Source organism: Sciurus vulgaris, assembly GCF_902686455.1.
Source record: "Sciurus vulgaris genome assembly, chromosome: 6".
Classification (NCBI taxonomy): Eukaryota; Metazoa; Chordata; class Mammalia; order Rodentia; family Sciuridae; genus Sciurus; species Sciurus vulgaris.
The window spans coordinates 160076215-160094710 of NC_136466.1; the positions used below are offsets into that span (position 1 = coordinate 160076215).

Here is an 18496-nt window from a genome sequence, read left to right on the forward strand (position 1 = left end):
TCTGTCCTTGCTAAGTGCACATTAGTTCTGGTGGCTTTCTTGTAGAATCTTTTGGATTTTCTATGTCAATCATCATGTCATCTATGAATAAGAACTTAGTTTTTCTTTCCAATGTTTGCCTTTTGTTTGCTTTATGTGCCTGGTCTCACTGGCTAGGATCTTCACTACAGTATCGGAGTATTCAAAGAGCCCATCTGCCCTGTTCCTCATTTTATGGGATCACGTCTGATTTGTTCAATGCTGTAACACATTCGGCATCTTGTACAACACCTGGCACATAGTGGAACTCCGAAGAAGTTGCTGAATAAATTAAGCAAAGTTAACTGATCTATATAGGAATAAAAATGACATTGGTCTCATTGTAAATGAAACCAATCTATTGAATCACAAATAAAAGCCTATAATTAGTAGGGGAATATCATCTTGAAATCAGGAGCAGTTCCAAGTGTAAAAATCCTCTAATGGAAAAACAAAATCTCCTAATGGGGTTCAGGAATTTAGGGATAAGCCATGTGCGTCACGTGTGCTGATACTGCACGGCTTGCTTGGCTGATGAATTCACACCTACTCTGAATTAGTAAACCTGAAAAGGAGAAACCGTTCTGATTAAAATGCAGGGAGAGTCCAGAAAACTGTGGCTGCTCTATCTCTTTCCTGAGATCCAAAGTCTAAGGGAGCAGGAGAATCTGGTCTCTATCTATTATCAGAATGCTAAAGAGACGTAGTCAGTATTAACTGTGTGGCAAAAAAGATAACATATTTGTCATCCAGAGATTAAAGGTAAAAACATAAAAACTTGGGAAAACTGAGCTCAAATGTATTATTTCACATATATTATTGTTGTTGTGAGAAGCAGGAGGAGGTGAAAGGAGATGGAAGAGCATTTAAATAGGCCCCACCTCACAAGAGTTAATATTTTGGGGTAGACAGCAGACTGATATGCTAGAAATGGAAACTAATGCAGCTATTACTCTTTTTGCCAAAACATAAAATGAAAAAGAAATGATCAAAGTGAAGCTAAAGGTATCTCTGTGAAAGATATAATATTTCAAAGAGCTTTTAAAAATTAACAGACCCTGGATACAGCAAGAATAAAAATTTAAGCTTTATTAAATATTTTTTAAATACAGCACTTTTTTGTTAGTCTGGTCATTTAAATAAAGCAAGCAGAAGTTGAAGAGAGGGAAAAGGAGAATGGAAAGCAGTTATATTTCGATCTTGGTTACAGCTCTCTGTTCCATTCTGTTCATGAAGAATTGCCAAACCTCAGGTTTGCACAGCCAGGATGAATTATAAAAATTCATCATAAAAATTACTTTTTATATTTCACCATAATGAGCCAAATACAAAGCCCTGAATTATCAAATGCTCACCTGTATAAAGCAACTTACTTTCAAAATCCCAAGTCAGTTTGTGGAAGTGGCGTCATTTTTGTGTGGCAAGGACAGAGATCATTCCAAAACTTGATTCTGCTTTTAGGCCACTTTTTAGTGGCAGGAGTGAGTTAATGGTTTACTAATGCACAATGCCATCGGGTTACATAATGACCTGGCAATGTAACTCTCCAAATGTTTTATTGTCTAGCAATTACAAAGACATAAAAATTCATAAAAGTTCATAAGGCAAATATCTGTGATTTGATTGAAGCTGCATCAAATCCTTTCCTTGGAATAAAAATGGGGGAAAAAATTGTATGATGTTTTCATCTGCAATCCACAATTTTTCTATTTATTTAATTTTATTATTTCAACATGTAAAACATGAATGTTTCCAAAGCCAAAATCAGATAATAAGGTACATTCAGAGAAGTCTCTCTTCCATTCTTATTCCACTCTGTTCTTTTCCTCCCGTTATAGATAAACCTATAATCAATGTTGGGCTTATTCTCTAGTGTGTTTTTCTAAAATATAAGCAAATTCACATGCACACATGCTCTTCTCACCTACATTCATATTTCTCTCCCTTTTTGTCTGCCCCCTATAGTATGTCAGTTTATGGTTTGGCATGTTGCTTTCTCACTTAAAATATTCTGAAGATCACTCCATTATCAGTATGTAGAAATCTTCCCTGTTTCTTTTGAAAGCACATTTTGAAGCCTTTGTGTGATCTCTTTGAAATATTATTAAAGAAGTCATTAAGCCCGGTGTGGCAGCCCATGCCTATAATCCCAGTGACATGGGAGGCTGAGGCAGGAGGATCACAAGTTCAAGGCCAGCCTCAGCAATTCATCAAGACCCTAAACAACTTAGTGAGACCCTGCTTTAAAATAAAAAAAATAAAAAAAGAAGACTGGGAGGTGGCTCAGTGGTAAAGCATTCCTGGGTTCAATTCCCAGGACCAAAGAGAAAGAAAAAGAGAGGGAGAGAGAGAGAGAAAGGTCATTAAAAGTAAGAACTGTAACTCTTGGCAGAATTTAACTAGCTAGTTCTAGCTCATCTACAGAAAATTTCAGTTTGGGGATAATTTACTCCTGCCAGTCACCTCCTGCCTCCAACTATAGACATGTGCTGGGAGTATAAAAACTGACTTTGATCACTCACCCCAGCAAACTGCAACTAGGATTTGGGCTGAAACGACACAGAGATAGCAAAAGTAAAAGTTACAATTGGAGAAAGGGAGACACTTCTCTTCTTGCTCGCTCTCTCTGGAAGCTAAAATCTGGACAGAAATCATGACATCAACTAGAGGATGATGTTTTATGGACACCATTAAATAGGTTAGAACTGAAGACTTCCCCTTGCCATGGAGCAAACCGTAGTAGGTCCAGGTGCAGAGCTCTGAGGCCTGGATTTATATCTGTCCACTCTATGTGGGCAGCTCATGACATGTTTGAAAATCAGATATCAATCTCCAGGACTGAGCCTTCCATCAGAACTGTCAAATACATTGATTATACTAAATACAGAATATAGGGTAATTAGGTGTGCCCAGTGTAGATGATTCCATCCGATCAAGCTTATGCCAACCTGCATGGCTTCTGCTTCCGAACCACGTTCACCACTTCAATCCCAATGGGATGCCATTGGGTCCCTCATGTCAAGGTCTGAGTTACAGAGTTCTAGAACCCGAGAGTCAGAAGCATGATACTGAATTCCGTCCTTGGTAACAGATTGCTCCTTGAGGGTAACTGGAACTTATTCATTTAAGAGCAAGTGAGGGATTGGGTGTCGAGTGGGGATGGGGAATCAGACCTTTGTTATGTTTATTCTTTTTGCATTAGCTTCTTCAAAATTTGGGCTTAACAATAATTTTGGGCACTAAAATGATACGATATTGCTGATCATTTATGAAGCTGTTTGGCAAAAAGAAACTTTTCATGCTCCAGAATCAATGCTAATTTGCTCTTTCAGTCTTCTAAATTTTTTTCTTTGTCGTGTGTGTGTGTGTGTGTGTGTGTGTGTGTGTGTTTGCAACATCTCCAGCCCTTTTATTTTGAGACAGTCTCACTTAAATTGCTTATGCCCTCACTAAATTGCTGAGGCTGGCCTTGAACTTGTGATCCTCCTGCCTCACCCTTCTCAACCATGGGGATTACAGGCATGCACCACCAAGCCTAGCTAAAAATATTTTTTAAAAACGTCTTTTTTATAAACTTACATATTCTCATTACGTTAAACATAGAAAAGTACAAAAAGAAAGTAATAATTACCTGTATTCATTCCACACAGTTATCATAATGACTGTAAGTTGTTGAGCATATATTCTATTTTCTCCCAGCATTTTTTCCTGTATGTACATATGTACACTGTTGAATGTAGAGTCTTTAAATTTTGTACTTGGCTAAAAGCAATCAAATATAACTTTTAAAAAGAGAAGACAAAGCCGTATCATCCAAAAGGTGAATCTAATTTGAATAACTCTGGGATCTCTTCTTGACTTCTGAGTTATTTGGAAAACTTTCCACTCGTTATTATTTGTATTATAGAATTATCTTTTCAAACAACTGCAAAGTTTAAAGCAGACAGAACTCCCTTTAAATTCTGTTATCTGATTTTGACTGATGCTACATTCACTTTCACAAATCTCAAAAGTATTCTTTGATTTAATTAAAGATGACATGAAATCACTCATTTAAAAGTATGCTTTTAAAATACACAAGGATAACATTTTTTTTATTTTTTTGATACTGGTAATGGAACCCAGGGCCTTCTGCAAACTAGACAAGCACTCTACCACTGAACTACATCCCAGCCCTGGATAACAGCCTTTGGATCACTAGAAATTTCTCACAGTTGTGATCAAAAGTGTGCTTTTACATTACCAACTGCAGGGAAGTGGCAGACCCTGTCTAGAGACCAGTGAAAGCAAACTGGCCTTGATGAGGATCGATCTAGAACCTCATCAATCCTACATTCTACACAAAGGTCGTGTCATTAGATCGCTTTAAGTGAAATGAGCCTGTGAAAACCTAGACTAAAAGAATGACTCAATCAGGAGGCCATATTTGCTTTGCAAAAAGAATTCTTTCCCAGAGAATTCCTTTAAATAACTCTGTATACTTAAAGTCACTGTCAACTCCATTGAAACACACCTTTCAGGAACTTGCTCCTACAGAGAGTAACCTACACAAGAATTTCCTGGTTTGCTGGAAAATCTTTTATATGTTACTGTTTGACACATTTAACACAATAAATAACGACTAAAGCTTCCTTTTGATTATAGGCAATATCATGTGGGGTTACATGCAGTTGGGAGGTAAATTAGCTTTCCTTGTTCAGATTATGTAGAATTTAAAGACTATTTTCGAAGGGCAAAAAATTCAGCAATATTTAACACTTTCAATACTGTTGTGAAATACCTGCATCAGAACCCTGAGGTCTCAAGCTCACTATTCACATGAAGCTTTACAAAGTTAAATGTGAGGTAATAGGTTCATTTCTAAGCATAAAGTACATCATTATTTTCAATAATAAGCTACTTTAATTCGTTATGCTTATTAAACTTAAAAATAATGTAAGGGTTACAAAATAAGTGCAGGGCAGCCTACAGAACTTGCCCAGCCCAGTACAAGATTAAAACGCAAGGCCCCTTGTGCTCAAATTAAAGAGTTTCAAGAGCACAACAGCAGAGGGCTACACCAATGACAAGTCCTGCTAAGTGCCAGGCCCGAGGTGACTGCACAGGTCACATGCCCATGAAGCCAGTCCTGCAAAGAGGCCCTTGTCATTCCCCAGGATGCACCTTCCCCTGGTAGTGAGGTGGGGCGGGGGCGGATGCTGGCTTTGGCGTACAGTTGAGTTTTAGGGAAGCCTCTCAGCACGTCAACTAATTATCTGGAAATCACCATGGACACAGTATTATAAAACGGAATTTTCTTTCTTTCTCTTTAAAGAAAGGCTTTACGAGGTGGCTTTTTCTTTTTCGAACAATAGTTGCACAATGTTAGCAAACTGCTAGGGACAAGTCTGAGCTCCTCCGAAGGCAGCCGGCCCGGGCTTGGGAGCCTGCAGGGTCCCTGCTGCCCTCTATTTCCCCAAAGGGAAGCGGGCCACCGCCGCCCCTGGAAATCCTGAAAGAGAGGCTTACTTCCCGGCAACCTTGGGCTCTCTGGCCCGCGGCACCTCCATTTCTCCCGGTTCCCCAGCTCCGCGAAGCCGTCTGCAGAGCCGGCCGGGAGCTCCTCGCCGCTCCTCTCCGCCCACCTCCAGGCCAGCGGCCCTGGGAAGGGGTTCGGCGGCTCCCGCCCGGGGGTCGGGGGCCCTCCCCGTCCCGCAGCCTCCGGACCTGCGCCCGGACCCCAACTCGCGCGATCCCGCTCTGGTTGCCTGCCCGGGTTCCCGGTCGTCCCGAGGCCCTGGTCCTCCCGGGATGACGCGGAGACACGAGGGCCGGCCGCGAAGCCAAGGCGGCCCGGGGCCTTAAGATGGCCCAGGGCCCTGCCTTCCCCCGCCGCCCTTCGCGCGCGCCGGGTCCCCAGGCCTCCGCGCCGCGCCCCGGCCCCGCTTGCCCTGCCGGCTGCGCCGCCGCCCCTGGGTCGGCAGAGGCACCGCGGCGAGTCCCACCCCGTGCGCCCGGACGCGGCTGCGGCGGCCCGTGGCCTGTGCGTGCGCAGCGCCCCCGGCGGCCGAGCGGAGCGCAGGCGGCGGCGGGCGGGGGAGGAGGCCGCGGTGCGCCCGGCCCGGCCCCCTCCCCGGTGCCCCCAGCCCCGCCCGGGTCGCCGGCGGTGTCCGCGCCTCCGCGCCCGCCCATGATTTCCTCCGCGCGGCGGCGGCGGCGGCAGCGGCGGCGCCTCGTGCGCGCGGTTATTTATTTATTTCCGGGCCCCAGAGCGCTTATAATGGAGCCGCTGTCAGCAGAACCTTCTGCTGCCGCCGCCGCCGCCGCCGTCCCTCCTCTTTTTTTTCCCGGCAGATCTTTGTTGTGTGGGAGGGCAGCAGGGATGGACTTGAGCTTGCGGATCTCCTGCTAGAGCAGCCGCGCTTGGAGAGGGCGCCGCAGCCGCGAGGAGGAGCCGCCGCCGCCGCCGCCGCCCCGAGGCCCCGCCGGACGCGGCCTCCGTCCGCCCGCGCCCCCCGCTCGCCCCTTGCCTCCCTGCAGAGTCCCCTCGCGGCGGCAGATGTGTGTGGGGTCAGCCCACGGTGGGGACTATGGTGAAATTCCCGGCGCTCACGCACTACTGGCCCCTGATCCGGTTCCTGGTGCCCCTGGGCATCACCAACATAGCGATCGACTTCGGGGAGCAGGTAAGCCCCGGACGCGCCCCCTGCCCGCCCGGGCAGCGCCGCCCGCGCCCTGCACCCTGCGCCCTGCTAGCTCTGCCTGGGCCTTAGACGCCAGGCGCCGGGGGATGGACCGGAGGGGATCACCTGCTCCGAGACCCTTTTCCCCTGGAACATTTGGTTGGGTTTGCAGCTTGTCAAGGATGACTTTTCCAGCACCCCGTTCCCTCTCTCCCTCCCAGTTATTCAAGGGACTTTTCCAGCTCTCTCTGGAAAATGGTAAAAGACCAAAGACCGGGTGGTGTGAACTTCACCTATAGAAGGGGTTTGAGTGCACAGGAGGCGTATTATGTAATTTGAGATTATGTAAACCCCAGGTCCTCAACTCAAATGTACTTTCTAGTAGCTTAAGTGCTGGGGTTTTACTTACCCACAGCTGGTAGGGACGAGGATGGTGGGGAGATTTTGTCTTATAATGTGTACAAGTTAATTTTCCAGGTACTTCTAATTTTTAAATTGTTGTTAACATAGCCTAGGAGTAGGGGTGTCCCGAACGAGTCTTGTTATTTCGACCATTGACTGTTTTCTCTGTACTCTGGGGTTTTTGACACCCGCCCCCAGGCCTTGGACCACTAAAAAGGGGGGAACACATTTATGTTTGGTGTTGCCTTCCCGTCCTTGTTTCTTATGTTTTTCTCCATGTGGCGTCATTGCAAATCTAGCGCTGCAGGCTCTCAAGCGGCAGGGTACTGTACCAGGCGCTTTGCCTGTGGGGACCGTTTTTTTTTGTTTTTTTTTTTTTTTCCATAGGGCCTCTGGCGGGATGCAATTACATTCTAAGGCCCAGGAAGAGAATATGGGGATGGGACCTGCATATTTTTACAAGTCTAACATACAACTACTTTTTGCTAATTGATTCTTTTCTCCTCTTTATTGTGCTTCAAAGAAGTTAGACTAAAATATTCTTCTATTTGGTAGAGGTTTTTTTTTTTTCTTTTCTTTAATTGTAGTTCTAGAGGGATGGACACATGTAGGTCCGGCCACCCAGTGGGCAGGTGTACTATGCCTCAATGTGGTGATGGTTAATAAGTAATATACAAACCCTAAGTTGGAGAGGTGACTGGGGAGTACAAAGATAAATGCAGCCACGGTTTTGCATGCTTTGGAGATGGTTAAGGAATGCAGAATTAAAAATTAAAGCATCTCATTATCTTTCACGCCTCTGACTTGTCAAAGAACAAAAGGACAGCAAATGATTTTAATGTTTCTTGGCTGAGGGTTTTTTTATGATTATAACACCAATTTGTGATGCCTTCAGAAAATGTGAACAGAACTTTTAGAATGGAAATGCTATGTGCAAGATTGCACTGAAAGTTGAATAAGCTCCACGTATGTGGCCACATAAAGGAATCACACGCTGATGGTCTCAGAGCTCTTAGCATGTGTGGAAGGGGGGCTACCAAGAGGCCTTGCAGCGTGTTCTGTGCGGTGCTCCTGACAGTCTCCACCAACATCATCTCTCTGTATGATCATGCAAACCAGACGCTGCGTAGACAACATTATCATAATGTACGTAGATTTCTCTGTTATTTTTATAGCTCGATCAGAAAGGAAATCCATGTTATGGAGAATTTATTCTCGAAAAATGTATTATCACTTTTTTTGTGGCTTTGACAGAGATGTTGAGGGTGGGCTTGAATTCTATACCAAAGAAAAATGTCATGGAATAGAATGGCCTGCTGTTTAATATTGAACATAAATACCATAGGAAAGAATGAGAATATATCTATTATTGCAGAAACTAGTGATCTTCTAGGTATGTAAAACACTTTATGATAACTGCATATGGAATTATCCTTTTGTCTCCATTCTTACAGGTTGCAAATCTAAAACATTATTCACTTACATTCATTGAGCACCTAGTATGTGCTTATAATATTTCAGCACATGTTATATCTGAGGGAAGAATGGGAACTTTAAACAAGGCAAGTCATTTGCCCAAGACCACATAGGCAGTAAATGGCAGAACTGAAGTTCAAGTTCACACCCACCTGGCCCTTATCCCTCCACTGTGTGCTTCCTCTAGTTAGGTTTACACAATTAAATTTATCCAGGGTTCTTAGAAACTTGGAAATAATTTCGAGCTTGTCAGATTCTCAGCCTAGGTCTAAATTAAATCTTGTTATATTTTGAAGTTTGAAGACTCAACAGATATAGGACAATCTGAAAGAAGACTCCCAAGAAAAGAAAATTATAACCAAAATGTTTGTTATTCAAATAATTAAATCAAAACTGTATCTTATTTTAAAAAGGTTGGCACAGCCATTGATCAAGGGGAGAAAATGAACAAGTGATAACCTCAAGATAAAATTATTTAAAGTTGATGTTTATCATTAGGTCGTTACAGGTTGCTAAGGGAAGAAGAATGATTCTGCTTATACTTTAAAGACCCATGGGTCTGTTTGATTTCACCATGCTCAAAGGACTATTGTTTGTTTAAAATTAAACTTTAAACAAAATTCCTGATCTCCTTTAATGCCCAAACCACCAGATTATGTAGAATAAATTAGAGAACTCTTTTGAAAGGTACTTAGTAGCACTTAAAACGTTAAGGACTCCTTTGCTGTAAAGACTTTGAAAAAGGAAAGAAAGTTGCAATTGCTCTCAATTAAGAGGAAAATTGTTCTTCAAAGGGTCCCATAATCCACTCTCCAGCCTCACGAGGTAATGTCCCCTATTCAGATGGCTCTGAATGAGTCACAGAATTTGATAGGGTCCAGTAGGATCCTTCCAAGATCCAGGGTGTTTGTCTGTGAATGAAGAGTTTTGCATATGGATTGTTACAGTTACTGGAGATGTGTAACAAGAATGTTAAGATGTTTCCTCAGCCCACCCTTTCTAATGAACTCTAGAGTCAGGTTTCCAAGTATAAGAGGGTCTCAAATTATGAATCTCACAAAAATGGGAAAGAGAGAGGGAGGGAGAGAGAGAGAGAGAAGAATGAGGAGGGGGGGGGAGGAGGGGAGAGGAGAGAGACAGAGAGGAAGAGGAAAGAGAAAGGGAGAGAGGGAGAGAAGCCCCCCCAAAAGAGGTTAATGCATGTTCTTCCTGTCTACTGAGTAGAGAACCACACCGCCCCCCCCCCCAAAAAAAAAAAAAAAAAAAAAAAAAAAAACCAGAAACAAACAAAAAATTCCCATTAGACCACTAAGTATGGGAATGAACGAGGGTGAGTATAGAATGGGAAGCAGCTTACTGGGGCTTCCTTACTGGGAAGGGGCTCTTCATCCAGGGTCACTGAGCCAGAGGAGCGACTACCCCAGGCCAAGCTTGCCTTGAGTAATAGTAATCCAAGCATCCTTTTTTGATCCACTTTCCAAGATGCTTAAAAACAGGAATGTAAATCTCAAGCTCTCTCTCAGTACTGTAGGGAGACTTCTGTTTTTGTCTTCTACCCAGTCTAATCTCTATTAATGAAGTAAATTTCAAAATAATTGTTTTTTTTTTCTCATTATAAAAGTAATATATGCCTGTTGTTTAAAGTTTGGTAAATACTGAAAAGGGGTGGGGGCAGTACCTCTAATTACTCTCTGAAGAGAAACTCCTTTAATAATTTGGATCTCTCTTACTAACCTGTTTTTTAAAATCAAATTGAAGTAGTGTGTGTGTGTGTGTGTGTGAGAGAGAGAGAGAGAGATCAAAGAACACAAGCATTCTTCCCATTAAAGTCATTAAAATGTTTAAATATGATTTTTAGAGGCAGTGTAATATTTGACGACCTGAGCGTGCTGTAATCCCTCTTGCTGTGTATTGTGCTGTTGTTTAAATGTGGAGGTTTCTTGTTTGTTCTTGGGTAATGTAAAGTTTCAGTGGACATCCTTGTGCCAAGGGGATGGCGTGCTTTCTCCATCCACCTTGGACTTTCTGCCTGGCCTGCTTTGATCCCTATTTCAGCTTCTCGTTCATACATAGAAAATGAGGTCACACCTTCCTTGCTATCTGAACTTAGTCAAGGACACTGTGACCTCCTCAGTGCAGTTGATCTTCACTTCCCAGCTATGTTTCCCAAGTCTCTTTGGATGTCCATCTACAATTAAAAGTTACTTCTTTTTAGATGGCTTGGGTAAGTAGGTTGTTTCAAGAGCCACAAAGGTATAATCCTGTGGTTAGTAGCTTGACTCATTGTTGATCTGTTGAGGTGGTTTGATGACCAGCCTAAATGCTGCTCTGTCAGAATGCTTCTTTCCAGGAGTGTCCATCACACCTGGAATCAGGTCTGCGTGTCTTTCTAACAGCAGTTTTTGAAGCATGTGGTACAACATTGTTCCCATGCCACGGCACCTGTCAGATGCGACAAGCGTAGTTTTAACATTAGTGGTCACTCATTTGGTTTCCATTTCTTTTCATTTTCTTGGTGTGTGTGATCCCATGCCCACTGACCCCCGTTCCCAGTGCTGGGAGTTGATCCCAGAGCCTCAGCCTGCTAGGTAAGCCTCCACCAGTAGCTGCACCCCAGCCTGGCTGTTTTGTTTTGTTTGAAATGAGCCAAGCTGGCCTCAGACTCCTGGGCTCAAGTGCTCCTCCTGCCTCTGCCTCCTGGGTAGTGGGGACTTCAGGCGTGTGCCATTGCACCCTGATTTCCTTGTTGGATTTGAGTGATAGGCCAGGTCATGTTGGACTGTGGGGAGGAGAGACCCTGGAGTGTCTGTCCTGTGTGAGTTGGAATAAATAAAAATCTTTAAACTCCTGGCATAGCGTACCTAAGTGACTCGGGTTGGATTTTTTTTTTTTAATAAATCAGGTATTTTTGAACACCTGTGATTCCAGTTGCTATGTAGAAAACCCTATTTTCTGCAGCCTTATCTGGATAGGAGCTACCCACATGAGTGAATTTTCTTGATAATTGAAGTTGACCCATTTAAGTGTAAACCATTGAGTTTTCTTTTTTTTTTTTTAGTATGAGAACTAATGATGTTGACCATCTTAACCTATATTGCACAGTTCTCTACTTTAGTAAATAAATGTAAAATATGACGTAACATTTTTGGAGACCTGTGAATGCCTGTCTTGTGCTGAGCAGTCAAGGATACCCTGACAAGTGACATGCAAAATACTGAGCAGAGTTTGACAGCTCGCGGGAACTGGCTTTGGCCAGACCTGAGCCCCGTGTGGCCATTACTCCTGTGGGCCTTGTGAGACCACTGGATGTGTGGTGGGGATTTTAAAAGAATATTTTGAGGTCATGTATCCGCTTTTATCATTTTTCTCCTAACCAGTTGCTGACTATTATTTTTTTTCTTCTTGCTGCATGGGGTGTCCACCTAACCACTTCAATAACAACAACAAAAACAGAACAAAAAATAGCCAATATGCGTTAAATTCTTCTAAATTTTCTTCACCAGGTGTGCTCTAGGCCAGAAACTAAAATTCTCTAAAATACCAAGAAAAATTAAGAATGAGTAACTTTCCCAAAGGAGACCCCCTTTGGGAAAGAACATGTACCACAGTGTGACACTTGTTTTCCTTCACTAATTTTTTTTTTTTTTTTTTTTTTTTTTTTGTATCAGAGACTGAACCCAGGGGTGCTCTACTACTGAGCCACATCCCCAGCCCTTTTTACTTTTTAGTTTGAGACAGGGTCTTGCTCAGTTGCTTGGGGCCTCACTAAATTGCTGAAGCTGGCCTTGAACTTGCCATCCTCCTACCCCAGCCTCCCAAGTTGCTGGGTTTAAAAGGATTACAGGTGTCCATGTCCTGCCACGCCCAGGTTTTCCTTCGCTAATTTTACTTCTGTTCAAGAAAAATTCTAAAGTTAATGTCACTGAAGGATCCTTCGAACAAGAGAAGGGAGCATTGCCATCTTTGACACAGCCCCCACCCTCAAATCGCTTACATCTAGGTTAAAAGCCAAACAAACAGCCATACTTAGGAAGCCTTGCTTTACAGTCAGAAAGCCAAAGCAAGCTGTCTCACTGGACAGCGCAGCTTGTGCCCGGCGCTCAGCCACTGCTGCCCAGCGGTGAGTCTGGGGCTGGTGGCAAAGCAGCCAGGTGTCTGGACAGGGTTCAGTTCTCCTGGGAGGTCGCAGCCCTGCCTCTTCCCTCTCGATGCTCTGGTCATCCAGGTGGATAGCACTGACCTACAGAGATAAAGACACGACAGGCTGGGTCCGCAGGCAGCATCCTATGAAGCTGTACAGACACAGGGTTTGTTTTTGTTTGCTTGCTTTTGCTATTTCCATGGCTTTGGGGTCATTCAGGTCCTAGTCCAACAAGCAAATACCACTCATGGTACTGTGGGAAGAGATGAGCTTAAAGTGAAACAGACAACATTAAAGACTTCTCTCCGTCAACTGGAAGGTGTAGGCTCCACAAGTTGATACGATTGCCTCTTTGTACCAAGCATGTTTCTAAGCCCATCCTGGGAAGGCAGATGGCTTGGTTATCTGTCAGAGCCAAAGCAGGTATTTATTACCATAGATAAAGACTTACCTAGAAACAGCCTATACATCTGGGTCAGGAAACGGCATGGGGTCCTTCGCTACAGATTGACCAGCTCTTGGGAAGTATGCATTTTGCTTTAAGTTAGCTTGCAGGTTCCTGATCTTATTTTATTTTTTATTCATTTGTTTGTGGGACTGGGGATGAAACCCAGGGGCTTCATTCTCAGTTCTTTTAAGTTTTTATTTTGGGACAGGGTCCTACTAAATTGCCCAGGCTGGCCTTGAACTTTCAATCCTCCTCCTCAGCCTCCAGAGTAATTGAGATAACAGGTGTGCACCCCTGCACCCGCTTATTTTTAGATTTTTAAGGGTGTTTTCATGGGACTAGTTTGGCGAGGCTTCTGGTGATTGTGACATCCTTGGCACTGTGAAAGGACTGCTTTTCTGCACAGAGGTCACATTTTGGGTAATAATCTGTAGTCTTCTGGGCTGGAGTTGTAGCTCAGAGGTAAGAGTGCTTGCCTAGTATGTGTGAGGCTCAGGGCTCAATTCTCAGCACCTCATATAAATAAAGAAAATAAAGGGTTGTTGACAACTAAATAAAAATATTTTTAAAAAGAAAAAAATTTTCTCCAGTCTTCTTCCCAGTGTGAATGACATCTTTCCCAGGCCTCAAGGCAAGATGTGTAAAGCTCCTTATCCTGCAACACAGGAGGTAGGGCAGTGCCTGAGTACCTCCCTCCCAGCCCATTGTCACCTCCTGGCCCCCTCGGCCCCTCCCACCTGCACCAAGATGAGCAGCAGTGAGGACCTTTGACTGGGGCTTGGGGGGGGGGGGGGGGCGGGAGTTACAGAGCAGGAATGCCGAATAGGAAGCCGAAGGTGACTTGAGGGACGAAGCCAACCTCAAGACATCTAGCCAGAATTAAATGACTAGAAAACAATCTGTGGGTAGTTTCATGAGATTTTTTCAAGGGAGCAAGATCAGGCTAGAACGAGGAGGGCAGAAGTCAACTTTGGGATGACAGTTTCCGGAATGTTTTGTAAAGGTAACTTATTTTGTGAGTGACCCAAAGAGCAGTATCTTTGGAAGCTTTCCGGTGCTATAATTCTGTGTGGGCATTTATGCCGAGGCTTGGTTGCTCCAATTTATTTTCTTGAACTAAAATGGTAGTGAGTCCACATCGGCAAGCTTCTCAGAGTCCCTGCTCTGTTTTTATAAAACATGACATTAAGTCGAGGGAAGTATTTGAGTCCCTGACTACCATGTTCTAATTTGCCATTTGGCCTAGGTGTGGCTGTTTTGTTTCTAAGACTGTGTTTAAGATGGTAAGAAGTTGGTGTGCTCTTTAGTAAACAACTCAGCAAGCTCTTGGCCACTGGGTCATGCATTTTAATTTGGAGAATCTGAAATAGCAGATCACACACACACACACACACACACACACACACACACACACAACAAAACCTGACTTCTAAATGTCTTGGTTTGGCAGGAAATTCACCATAGCTAGAATGTGCGGCCTCCCACAATATGTGGCCCAAACTTGACATTTTGTAAAGACAAACTGTGCAAAGGAGAGTAACAAATAACCACGCTTAATAGGAAAGTAGTAAGTCACCTCTTGGTGGTCCTAGCCACGTCCAGCACCACAGTAACCCAGAAGGTAGCCTGCAGCCAACCTGATGAGGGCGTCAACTGCAGACCTGATGCCCAGATAGCACAGGCTCCCTCATGCCTTCCAGAGACCTCATTGTTTCTTTGGGGTGGGGCGGATTGGGATGCAGCTTTGCATCACCTGGGAAGACACCTGTCCTGTCCTGGAGCCGGACCTGCAACAGGACACACCCGTTTCTACTCCCACACAGACGTTCCACCACCCAGGTTCACACTACTGGGACTGATTCCTCAGTGTGGGCTGGTGCCCTGGCCTTGCAGGTGGTCAGCCCACCACATGTTTTCCAGACCCTCCCAGGAAACCAGAGCTTCGGCAGTGAATAGAAAGGGATCTGGGCCTACTTCCAGGGCCACGAGAGACCCACCCCGGGCCTAACGCCGCTGTGAGCATCCATGGCTGCATTGCAGGATCCCCTTTGTTTTCCTGTAGTTCTTGTTTACTCTGATGTGGGTTCTTTCAAAGAGGGGCTGGGGACACTGTTTTTCTTTTTTTTAAAAAAAGTGAAGTATAATTTATATACAGTGGTTATACATAGCTCCAAAGTGTACAAGTCCATTAGTTTTAATAGATGACAAATGCACAGCCATGCCAATCCACACCCCGTCAGGATATGCAACATTTCCATCAGCCCAGAAGGTTCCCTGGTCCCTGGTGCCCCACTACTGTCCTTTTCTTTTCCAGTCCTGGGGATTGAACCCATGGGCACTTTACCACTGGGCTATATCTCTAGTCCTTTTTATTTTTATTCTGAGGCAGGGTCTTATTCAGTTGCCTAGACTGGCCTCAAACTTGTCATCCTCCTGCCTCAGCCTCCCAAGTAGCTTGGATTACAGGCACCTGCCACCTCACCCCGCTTTAAGGACTTTTTGACCACCTCCCCTCTATTCTGATTTCTGTCTTGGCCTTTGTCACTACTTGTACAAAATGGCATACCTTGAATACCCAGGGTCAGGGCTGCTCCTTGTTATTAGAGTGTATAGCACCTTTTTTCCTCCCTATTCCAAACTACAGCTTTTAGTAGCATTTAGATAGGCAAAGAGTTTTTTCTTTCTTTCTTTTTTATTTTTTTGGTACCAGGGATTGAACGCGGGGGCACTCAACCACTGAGCCACACCCCCAGTCCTTGTTTGTATTTTTTTTTACAGACAGCATCTTACTGAGTTGCTTAGCACCTCTGTCCTTGAGGCTGGCTTTGAACTTGCAGTCTTCCTGCCTCCCGAGCCACTAGGTTTACAGGTGTGGGCCACCAGGGTTGGCCTAACTTTTTCTTTTAATTTGCACTATTTGATGTTTTAAATTCTCCTGGTGATAAATGTCTTAAATTTTATGAACTGCTGATCATTTGAAGATTCAGACATAGTTAAAAATTAAATTTGTTTTTAAAAAGCAAACATGAAACAAATCATGGCATACACATACAAGGGAGTATTATTCAGGTTTGAAAAGGAATGAAATTATGATGTACATTACAATATTGGAGACCCTTGAAGACATTCGCTAAGTGAACTAATTTTCAGATGCAAAAATACAACTGTGGTGTGATTCTCCATGTATGAGGCCCCTTAATCGGTAGTATTCAGAGAAGTGGAAGATAGACCAGTGCTTATAGGGCGGGGGAAAGGGGAATAGGGAATTGTTTCCCTTTTATATTGAGATGATAAAAAGTCCTAGAGATGGGATGGTGGTGATGGTTGTACCATAATGTGCATGTCTTCAATGCTACTGACCTGTACACTTAAAAATTATTAAAATGATAAATTTTTATATTATGTATATTTTCTCAAAAAATCTTAAAGTAACATCATAAGCTACTATAATAACATGCAGTATCTCCTTTTATCTTCCTTTTAAAAGGATACCCATTAAAAATAAACCTTATTAATTTTATTCTAGTTATGGACATAGTTCATTTTTATTATAGAAAAAAAGAAAATACAGGTTATCAAGAAGAAAAGAAGAATCTCAGGCAAGCCCAGCCCTGGAGACCTGTATCTTGTGGGCACCGTCTCATCTCATTTCTGTGCCTACAGACACGTTAGAACAGAATCGTAACCTTTTTCTACTTTGCATCATAGGCAATTTCCTTTGACCGAAATACTCATTTGAGATGTGATGGTTGACGGGTGGCATTCTGTCACATGGTATGCCACTGTTCCTCTAACCAGGTCTCTGAGTTACATGTTCAGGTGGTTTCTGTTTCATTCCTTATTATACGTGGTGTTAAGAAACTTTTTTGCACACAAATCTTTGTACATGTCTGTCCCTTTGGATTAACAGCTAGGAGTCCCGGTCACATGCATGCGCCTTTTCAAGGCTTGTGCTGAGTGATGCTGAATTTTGCTGTAGAAAGTTGCCCTGGTATCCCTTGGAGACACTGAATTTGGATGTGTTCCTGTTCCTGGCACACAGTGAATGTTCCTTCCCTGCGATCTATTTTATGGCATGTCACTTCTACATGGAGAATCTGCATTTTAGTTCTCAAGCCATAGGAAGTTGAATTTCTTCATATAATTGCTTTTATTAAAAGCATGCTTTAATGCTGATCAATTGATTATTTCACAATATAACATTTTAGAACTGTTCCTAGACTTTCCTTCTTTTCAGTAAGCATGTTTGGTAACAAATATGTCCTGCCTGAGGACCAGACACAAATTCAGTTAGTTCCACTGGCCTCTCCCTGGGAAGATGTCAGTTTTTGCAGGTTTCAAGGCAGAGAAGAGTACCTTCTTCCTCTGAGTTCCTGGATGCTCAGGAAGTTTTGCTTCCTTGCAAACACATAGGTGGGAAGAAAGCAAAAGGTCCAACTCTTCCTCTGAGCCAGGCCCTGCCCTGGGTAAGGGGCCTCCACTGTGGACAGTCCCCCGCCCTTCCTTAGAGAAGAATGGATCAAGGACATAGCTTGTGGAGCCAGGCCTGTCTGATAGATGGCTCACGCTCAGAGTCCCAGGCGAGTGTTTGGTGTTGACAACGTTCTAGAGAAATACGGTTAGTGATAGAGGAAGAGGAAGGCAAGGTATTTCTTCCCTTTATTGTCACACTGGTCTTGGCTTCCATTTTCCCTGGTCTTGCCCGTTAGAGCCTACCTTGGAGGAAAGGGGATGAGAAAAGGGAGACCGGAAGGGCTCCTGCCGATGAGGGAGTCATCTGTGTTCCTGTGGCTTTTTCTCTGCTACCGGCAGCAGCGAGCAAGCTGATCAGAGCACAGGGTACAGAAAGAACCCAGAGTCCTGGATCCCACCTCTGTTTCTGCATCCAATGACTGTGTCCTTGAGCAAAGACCTTGACCTCTGTGGGCTTCTGCTTTCCTAACTGTCCAATGGTGGGGATAAAGGAGCGAACCACTTTTTTGGATTGTAGACCAAACGGATGCAAAAGTGCTTTGAGAAATAAGAAGTGTAGTTTGTATGAAGGCAGCTTTGCTAAGCCGCCTAGCCTAGCTCGCTGCAGTCACACCTGTTGACCTATTTACTTTTGCACATACTGGACTACCCCATTTTAAAAAAAAATTCATTTAATAATTCACGTTACGGGGATTTGTTAAACTTGAGCCGGCTGGGTCAGGGACAAGCAGAACCATACAGATGACAGATGCTGAGGACACTGAAATTGTGTAAATTGTGTAGCATGTATGTCAGCATGTCACTTTTTTTTTTTCCACTTTGGGGAAAAGACATTTAAGGCTGGATTTTTTTTTTTTTTTTTTCCAGTAGAGTTCT

The 18496-nt window shown here is 43.8% G+C and overlaps 2 protein-coding genes across 7 annotated transcripts in view; one reads left to right on the top strand and one right to left on the bottom strand.

Annotated features, from left to right (window-relative positions):
* Positions 1 to 1081: 1081 nt before the first annotated feature.
* LOC306663934 (uncharacterized protein) lies at positions 1082 to 6194 on the bottom strand. 6 transcript variants are annotated; one of them, XM_079144587.1, is made up of 4 exons: positions 5527 to 6194; positions 3650 to 3780; positions 2541 to 2567; positions 1082 to 1664 (listed from the first exon to the last, which is right to left on the bottom strand). In XM_079144587.1, the coding sequence occupies exons 1-4, from the start codon at positions 6187 to 6189 to the stop codon at positions 1616 to 1618; spliced, it is 870 nt and encodes a 289-aa protein (XP_079000713.1). In that variant the 5' UTR covers positions 6190 to 6194; the 3' UTR covers positions 1082 to 1615. The 6 variants fall into 6 exon arrangements, 3 of the variants coding, with proteins under 3 accessions (XP_079000713.1, XP_079000714.1, XP_079000715.1); XR_013764593.1 differs by lacking the exon at positions 1082 to 1664 and adding an exon at positions 2967 to 3058 and having other exon boundaries at positions 2551 to 2567; XR_013764592.1 differs by having other exon boundaries at positions 2541 to 3058; positions 3650 to 6194.
* Positions 6195 to 6300: 106 nt separating this feature from the next.
* Positions 6301 to 18496, top strand: part of ANKH (ANKH inorganic pyrophosphate transport regulator) — a 133408-nt gene continuing 121212 nt past the window's right edge. Inside the window, 1 exon segment of the mRNA XM_079144578.1 lies at positions 6301 to 6683. Coding sequence (XP_079000704.1) covers positions 6588 to 6683 — 96 coding nt within the window. The 5' untranslated portion in view covers positions 6301 to 6587.

Excerpts from the sequence above, each read along its gene's own strand:
- LOC306663934 (XM_079144587.1), bottom strand. The coding sequence starts at position 6,189 with ATGGGCGGGCGCGGAGGCGCGGACACCGCCGGCGACCCGGGCGGGGCT. Across the intron at positions 2,568-3,649 it reads ACTGTGTGGAATGAATACAG|CCCAAATCCTAGTTGCAGTT; the intron begins GTAATTATTACT and ends GTGTCGTTTCAG. Across the intron at positions 1,665-2,540 it reads CCTAGTTGCAGTTTGCTGGG|GAAAGGATTTGATGCAGCTT; the intron begins GTGAGTGATCAA and ends TTTTATTCCAAG.